At 47.4% G+C, this 8755-nt stretch overlaps 1 protein-coding gene across 1 annotated transcript in view; it reads right to left on the reverse strand.

Moving 5' to 3' along the window:
* LOC134670793 (AT-rich interactive domain-containing protein 2) overlaps window positions 1-8480 on the reverse strand; it is a 50937-nt gene extending 42457 nt beyond the window's left edge. Inside the window, exons 1-10 of the mRNA XM_063528615.1 lie at window positions 8165-8480; window positions 7866-7956; window positions 7508-7617; window positions 6992-7119; window positions 5898-6110; window positions 4359-4603; window positions 3410-3685; window positions 2848-3009; window positions 2058-2222; window positions 56-178 (exon numbers count right to left, since the gene is read on the reverse strand). Of these exons, the coding sequence (XP_063384685.1) occupies window positions 56-178; window positions 2058-2222; window positions 2848-3009; window positions 3410-3685; window positions 4359-4603; window positions 5898-6110; window positions 6992-7119; window positions 7508-7617; window positions 7866-7956; window positions 8165-8259 (1608 nt within the window). The 5' untranslated portion in view covers window positions 8260-8480. The remainder of the gene's footprint in view (window positions 1-55; window positions 179-2057; window positions 2223-2847; window positions 3010-3409; window positions 3686-4358; window positions 4604-5897; window positions 6111-6991; window positions 7120-7507; window positions 7618-7865; window positions 7957-8164) is intronic.
* Window positions 8481-8755: the final 275 nt, after the last annotated feature.

Below are 8755 nucleotides of genomic sequence, written 5' to 3' on the forward strand. Positions count from 1 at the left end.
GTCCTTTGGCTGATACGATGATGATCTCGCGGGCAAAATGCAGAAGGGGTCTCACCTGCAGCTGCTGGGGCGGGTTGTGGCGCTCCTGCTCGCGCTCGGCGGCGGCCGCGGCGCTCGGCCCGCTCACCGTCTCCACCACGCGCATCAGGATGCAGGCCCGCGGCCCGTAGCTTTGTGCCTGGAACATACCACCATTTTAATTTCATCTCAAACAGGATTTATGGAGAAGGGATAACTTTCAGTGTTATGTGTCAAATCAGTGTCAGTTATATGAACCGTTTTTCAAAGTCAAAAAAGTACTAAGGGCTAGTACATTCAGCAGCCGAAGTTGCTAAACTCTCTCTTAACAATAAAGTCGCGTCAAGATCGTTCCGAACACCTCACCCGCTTAGCAACTTCTGCTGCTGACGTCAGCGCGTACACGCACTCCAGCGTGCACACCAGCACCATGATGTCGCGCAGCGTCAGGAGGAGCACACGTCACACTAGGGTACACTAACCTCGACGGTGACGAGCGACACGAGCGTGGCGACGAGGCCGGGCACGCGCGCCACGCACTCGCCCGCGCGGTCGCCGAGCGACGTCAGCGCGTACACGCACTCCAGCGTGCACACCAGCACCATGATGTCGCGCAGCGTCAGGAGGAGCACACGTCACACTAGGGTACACTAACCTCGACGGTGACGAGCGACACGAGCGTGGCGACGAGGCCGGGCACGCGCGCCACGCACTCGCCCGCGCGGTCGCCGAGCGACGTCAGCGCGTACACGCACTCCAGCGTGCACACCAGCACCATGATGTCGCGCAGCGTCAGGAGGAGCACACGTCACACTAGGGTACACTAACCTCGACGGTGACGAGCGACACGAGCGTGGCGACGAGGCCGGGCACGCGCGCCACGCACTCGCCCGCGCGGTCGCCGAGCGACGTCAGCGCGTACACGCACTCCAGCGTGCACACCAGCACCATGATGTCGCGCAGCGTCAGGAGGAGCACACGTCACACTAGGGTACACTAACCTCGACGGTGACGAGCGACACGAGCGTGGCGACGAGGCCGGGCACGCGCGCCACGCACTCGCCCGCGCGGTCGCCGAGCGACGTCAGCGCGTACACGCACTCCAGCGTGCACACCAGCACCATGATGTCGCGCAGCGTCAGGAGGAGCACACGTCACACTAGGGTACACTAACCTCGACGGTGACGAGCGACACGAGCGTGGCGACGAGGCCGGGCACGCGCGCCACGCACTCGCCCGCGCGGTCGCCGAGCGACGTCAGCGCGTACACGCACTCCAGCGTGCACACCAGCACCATGATGTCGCGCAGCGTCAGGAGGAGCACACGTCACACTAGGGTACACTAACCTCGACGGTGACGAGCGACACGAGCGTGGCGACGAGGCCGGGCACGCGCGCCACGCACTCGCCCGCGCGGTCGCCGAGCGACGTCAGCGCGTACACGCACTCCAGCGTGCACACCAGCACCATGATGTCGCGCAGCGTCAGGAGGAGCACACGTCACACTAGGGTACACTAACCTCGACGGTGACGAGCGACACGAGCGTGGCGACGAGGCCGGGCACGCGCGCCACGCACTCGCCCGCGCGGTCGCCGAGCGACGTCAGCGCGTACACGCACTCCAGCGTGCACACCAGCACCATGATGTCGCGCAGCGTCAGGAGGAGCACACGTCACACTAGGGTACACTAACCTCGACGGTGACGAGCGACACGAGCGTGGCGACGAGGCCGGGCACGCGCGCCACGCACTCGCCCGCGCGGTCGCCGAGCGACGTCAGCGCGTACACGCACTCCAGCGTGCACACCAGCACCATGATGTCGCGCAGCGTCAGGAGGAGCACACGTCACACTAGGGTACACTAACCTCGACGGTGACGAGCGACACGAGCGTGGCGACGAGGCCGGGCACGCGCGCCACGCACTCGCCCGCGCGGTCGCCGAGCGACGTCAGCGCGTACACGCACTCCAGCGTGCACACCAGCACCATGATGTCGCGCAGCGTCAGGAGGAGCACACGTCACACTAGGGTACACTAACCTCGACGGTGACGAGCGACACGAGCGTGGCGACGAGGCCGGGCACGCGCGCCACGCACTCGCCCGCGCGGTCGCCGAGCGACGTCAGCGCGTACACGCACTCCAGCGTGCACACCAGCACCATGATGTCGCGCAGCGTCAGGAGGGAGCACACATCGTGGTACACCTGTACAGAAAGATATTTACTCTGGAAGAACTCTAAATTTAAAATCTTCAAAAACCCCATGAAAACATTAAATACCCATTTAAATTTAGCAGCCGATCCAAACTAATTCTGCACTGACTTGGCAAGCGACAGTGTGGAAGTAACACTCTAAACGTCATATTCCAACGAAAATATGACGTTGACGTTCACAGTGGCATTTAGATTTGATATTAAGAGCCCATTAACGTGCACATTAGCGCCCCTTCTAAATAATCGTGTTTATTTAAATTTAATGGATTCGTCAATCTATGCGTCCAAAGTTAAACCGGCCGTTTTTGTTTTGAGTTCCTAGATCGACGAATCCAGCAACATAAAAACTAGTTTGATGTATTCAAAAGGTACTTAAATACACGATACAGCACGTAGCGGCCCCCTTTTTTAAATACCTGTCGTTAAATTTAAATAATCCCGATTATTTAGCAGTGGCGCTAGTGTGCAGCTGGGCTGTGATGAGACAACTTAATACTTGATAAAGTGGCAATACCATAACCAAAAACACCATAAATCAATGCAGTGCTGTTGGACCTTCAAACTGAACTTCAAAACACTTTCGTAAACATTTTTTTAAATAAATATATTGACTAACCTTAGCTTCCAAAGATCTGAGTAAAGCGTCTTCATTCGCTTCATTCTGAGCCAACTTGTTCAGCAGTTCCAACGCTGCCAAAACTCTAGCTCGATCGCTGGAAACCAGTGCCGATTGGATGGTGGAGAGGATGTGGCGAGAGATGAGGCAGGTAGCTGGGTCCTGTACGATTCATTATAGTATATCAGTAAAGAAAAAAAACAGGTATAGTTAAATTTTAATTAGCAATTTTCATATATTTTCTTAAAGTATATCAAGCCTGACAAGTAATATAAGATCATTGTCATGAGGGCGCTGTTATTGCCAATTCAGTATTGTATGAAAAACTTAGTTCTAGTGAAAGTGACCGGCATAGTGACAGGCGATGAAAATGGAACCATGGTGCCACCGCATGAGTGCGAGACGAGAAAGACTACTAGTCTTTTTCTAACTGTAGTCTATCTCGTGCGCGCACTCGCAGCGTCTTCTTCTTACATAGGCACTAGTTTTAACTGCCATCTGAACTTCCAACCCAGACGGGAATCTAGGCCTTATTGGGATTAGTCTCGCTGGGTCTACGTACCTTTATAATCAGCTCAGTCGAGATATTCCCAAGCGCGTCCAGCCCCGACTGCCGAAGACTACCCACCCAGCAGTTGGCACACAGCAGCAGGAACCTTATCAGTGTGGTATTCTTGGCCAAGTACTGCACGTTCTCCTCGTGGAACGACAGCGAGCGGACTATGGAGGCTATTTGGAGGACGCGTTGGGTGTACACGCAGGCCGCGCCGCCTGGGAGTTCGGGTGCGAACAGCTGTTCGTCCTCTGAGGGCTCTGTTACCCAGTCTTCGTGTGCCTCCTGTAGAAAAAAAACGTATAAGGTTAATTTTATTTACTCTAGCGTGATTTAACCTATTTATAAACATGCAGATATACGTCTGCGAGCGATATTCCAAATTTTATCCCCTCTTTTCCTGCCGGAAGCATAAATTTTTAATTTTTTTCCTTTTTTAAAAGGTCGCTAGGTTACAACAACGCCTAGCTAGAGAAATCTGTTAGATTTTCTAAGTTATTGATTAGTTCCAAAGTTTTGATGCGAAAAAAGATGTTGCTAATAGAATGTTCAGCCAATCGGTATGTCATTCTGGCCACTGGTCGCCAGTGAAATTTGAGAACTTCTCTCTGTCAACAAGTTCCTTAGCTTTGACTTCTGGGAGATTTGTTGAGACAGTCTGTCATTGTGTTCTGGGCTGCTAACGCCTGCACTATCAGATTGGGCTGGTCACCAGTGAGTTACTGAGCTACCAGAACTTGGTTTCATCAGCAAGCTTCCCATGGTATACTTACCTCCTCGATAATTCCCTTAATCAGCTCCTCTCCCCCACATTCATTCATCAGACAGTCCGTCAATGTGTTCTGGGCCGCTAACGCCTGCACCATCAACTCCGGCTGGTCGCCAGTAAGTTGTGAGAACTTGATTTTATCAACAAGCTCTGGCTTGCTATATACTCTGGCTGAAATATAGCACTTACCTCCTCGATAATTTCCTTTATCAACTCCTCTCCCCCGCATTCATTCATGAGACAGTCCGTCAATGTGTTCTGGGCCGCTAACGCCTGCACCATCAACTCCGGCTGGTCGCCAGTAAGTTGCGAGAACTTGGTTTCATCAGCGAGTTCTTTGGCGCCGCCGCCACCGGCCCGGAGCTGCCAGAACTCGTGCGGGTAGCGGCCGCGGGCCTCGAAGTACGAGCGGCCGATTGTGTCTCGCAGACTCCCTGCGAGTGACGAAATCAAGAAGGCAGTATTAGAAAATTATAGATAGTATTACACTATTATCAATGTGTTATATATATGTATAGCTCGCGCTAAATTACTTCGTTTAGGCCCCCCCCACATCTGGCGTCTTTCGAGCGTCGGCGTCTGTCGGCGTCTGGTCAGCGCTATGGAAAATGACGTCGCTGCGCAGTTGCGTCGACGCTGCGACGACGTTGCGTCGACGTCGGCCATAGAATTGTAGACGCCGACGCTCGAAAGACGCCAGATGTGGGGGGGCCCTTACCTGCGCTATTACCTGCTTCAACTAAATATACAATTACTAATAAGTATAAGCACAAACTGCGGCCAGAAAGCTGGGCGTCCTAAATAAGGTGAGGCGATACTTCACACCTGGACAGCTTCTAACACTTTACAAAGCTCAAGTCCGGTCGTGTATGGAGTATTGCAGCCACCTGTGGGATGGCTCAGCTAAATACCAACTCGCCGCTTTGGACTCAGTGGAGCGCAGAGCCAGGAGGATGATTGGCGACAAGAAGCTAACGGCTAAGCTTCAGACTTTGGCCCATCGGCGGAAAGTCGCCAGCCTGTCGGTATTCTACAGGTTGCACTTCGGGGAGTGTGCCCAAGAGCTACACGAGCTCATTCCACCGTCCCCATTCTACCATCGGACTTTTAGACGCACGGCCGGTTTCCATCCTTACTTGGTAGATATTCCGCCAATTCGCACTAAGCGCTTTGCTTCTACTTTCCTTATGCGCACTGCCAAGGAATGGAATTCCTTGCCGGCGTCTATATTTCCGTGCTCTTATAACCCGGCAACCTTCAAATCAAGAGTGAACAGGCACCTTCTGGGCGAGCTCGCTCCATCGTAGGCCACGTCTACGCCTCGGCTAGTCTGTGGCCATGAGTAAACCCATGCATAATAAAAAAAAAAAAATGTGAATGCACAGGCAGCTTAAAGCCGATACGTGCACATCAATGTCCACTTGTGTTTTGTAGTCTACAAAAGGGTTCATCGAGTTTGTTTTTAAAAGAGTTTATCGAAGGTGCACTGATCACTAACTCAGGTAAACTGTTCCACACTTTCACTACGCGGTTAGATAGGAAGTGTCGTCTGAGGTTGCTACTACTCTGCGTCCGTGTCGGTTTCAGAGAGAAACATAAAACAACATTTGATTTATTGAACTAACACTTGTTGAACTGATCTATTAGCATTTTTCTGTCAGAACTAAAATCAATTTTGAATATTCTTTTCCAGTACCCATTGATAAACATTGAACAGAAAATTCTTACCATGATTATAAACTCCAGCATGAGCTAGTAAGAAGTCCAATATATGCGGAGTTGACCCCAAAGGCATCCGGTTAGAGTGGTCCGCAGCCAGCACTGTGCACACATTGACAGCAAAGTCCTGCTCGTTAGGCATGGGTGAAAGGAGAGACAGGGCGAGGCGCTCCGAGGGCCCTGCCACACGGGTCTGCGCTGTGCGGATTGGCTCGCCAGATGCTGAGGAAAAAGATATGTGAAAAGAATTTTTTATTGTATTAGTGCGAATATTGTACAAGGCAAATCCTTCTCAATAATAAAAACCTGTAGATTGTAGTTTTTGTAGGGTCCAACCGAAAACGTTAGATTTTGCTCTAGTTTCGGCCGAAACTGAACCATCGAACGAGACATATTTTTTATGCTGAAACTTGCCGAAGCCAAAACTTTGGTTGGACACTACCGAAAATACAGTTTCGGCACAGGCGAAAGGTTCGGAAGGTTTGGCACAACCTGCCGAAACCGAAACTTCGGTTGGACAGTAATTTTTTGTGGTGGTTATCAAATGTAACATATATTGAGTGACAGTGCCTTTCCACTATTGTTTACTATGAAAATATTTAATAGAAAAAAATGTAGTGAGAATTTAGTTCTATTTTACTACAAAAAGAATCAATGTAAGTCAAAAATTATCTGTTATATTCCATGGCTAAGCATTTGTAAACAATAACCAATATTAAGTTCTTTTTTTATTTTATTTTATTTTTATTTTATAGCCTTGTATCAGAATATGTGACATCATCATCATCATCATCATCTCAGCCATAAGACGTCCACTGCTGAACATAGGCCTCCCCCTTCAACTTCGATATGTGACATATCGTTTGTTTAATTATTTTCCATTGGTAATTATTCTGTGTGCCCTTTGGCAAAGGCCTCCCCCAACACTTTCCAATCTTCTCTCTTCTGTGCCAGTCTGTTCCAGGTTTTGCCAGCTGTTTTTACCAAATCATCCTCCCATCTTCTGAAAGGTTTTCCTCTCTTTCTCTTGCCCTCTCTTGGGTACCATGGTGCATAAGTTATTTTTTTACATAATTATAATAAACACAAACATAGTAAATTACCAGAATAGTACTGCCCCCCTCCATATGGTGTCCTCGGTGGATCTCTGCCCCTCCCCCGGGTGGTTCTGAGGTCTTCATCCAGGTCATTATCATCATCTCTGCTCGGTGGGCCCTTAGCTTTCTCATACCTAGAACAATCACTATGTTTAACAAATATATCTATAAACTATGAAATATTTATAAACTCAGTTAAGGTAAATCAAGTATAACAAATAAAAATAGTAAGATTGCTAGAGAATGGTAATATTCACCATAAATAACTTTTTTTAAATGTGCAATGTTAAAAAGTAAATGTGGTACCTAAGTATCAATGAATTTATGACTAAAGTAGAGAAGCATTAATAATAAATATTAGAACATTCATATGTAGACATGATATTGATATAATTATCAACAATTAGGAATGAAGCAGTATGATATCCATAATTGTTTTTTTAGATAAAATTTAGCAAGTTTACTCTCATGGTGTAAGCATATGGATTCTTAAAAAAAAAACTATTACAATAAAATACTTACTTCTCTAGATATGTCCCATATATTCTTCTCAGCAGTGTAGAGCCATTGATGCAGGGGTGTGGCAAACGAAGGGGGCGCAGAAATGAATCCCACAAATCATACAAATTTACCTGTACAAAAACAAACAAAAATCACACTAGGATTAGGAGTGTACTGCAATTGACAAGCTACAAAAAATTCAATCAAATTGATAAATATTAATTTATATTTATAATAAACTGACTCCAAATTTTTGATATCTATGTCAAACGGTCTCTGAGAAAAACGCATAATTTAACAAATTTGCAAGACAGATGTGATCCCATAAGTGTTCCGTGAAGAAGGTTTTGCATGGAACACTATAAGTCATAAAACTTACCTTACTAATACCGCCTCGCTGCTGTACCAGTGTATAGAATAGATATAAGTCTATATCAATGCCATTTACTGACGGAGTCTTAAATGGTATTCTGAAAGTACAAAAATAGGTTATAATTATTTTTTTTGCAATAAATAAAGTAATTCACCAACTTAAACTACTTTAATATTGTTTTATGTTACAATTACCCTTGCCACGGTCATTAATGTATTCTTATTAGTGAGATAACGCCAGAAGCATCATGGCAAACTATAACATAAATACATAATATAAACAAACAATTTTCAATGAATATTCACCCTTTGCTGTCGTTAAACTGTTTTAATTCCTTCAGAAATGCCTCCTTATCCTTAAGATACGTGCTCGATTTCGTATTTATTTGTGGTTTAGACATTTTTGGTCTAAGAATAGCGGTACACGGAAAACTCTATATTTTAACACTAACACTTAGTTTATAGCGCCTAGACTAGGGTAAATGTTGAATATGTCACATAGTAACTAAAATCATCAAAAATTACTAGAAATTAATTCAAAATACAAGAAAAATCTAAAACTCGGGAGCAAGCAAAAATACCCGTTCGTTCAGAGCGTTTGACAGAATAGTTAGGCTGGGTGTACACACTACACAACACAAGCAATCAAACATCGCCACAGAATAAATAATAGTATATACTATTATAGGTACAGAATACTCACTCTCTAACGCGTCTGTCACGATCAGCACAGATATGACCGCTAGGTGGCGACAGCGCCACGCGCGGCTTATGGCATACCCCAAAATTGGGGCCGAACGGATGCACTTTTAGCTACCTGTAGCAAAGTGACGGAATCGAGGAGTGAATCACGCCTGACATCGCCAAAGATATGCCAAAGATCATACCGTCGCCAAA

The sequence above is a fragment of the Cydia fagiglandana genome, chromosome 14 (assembly GCF_963556715.1).
Source record: "Cydia fagiglandana chromosome 14, ilCydFagi1.1, whole genome shotgun sequence".
Lineage (NCBI taxonomy): Eukaryota > Metazoa > Arthropoda > Insecta > Lepidoptera > Tortricidae > Cydia > Cydia fagiglandana.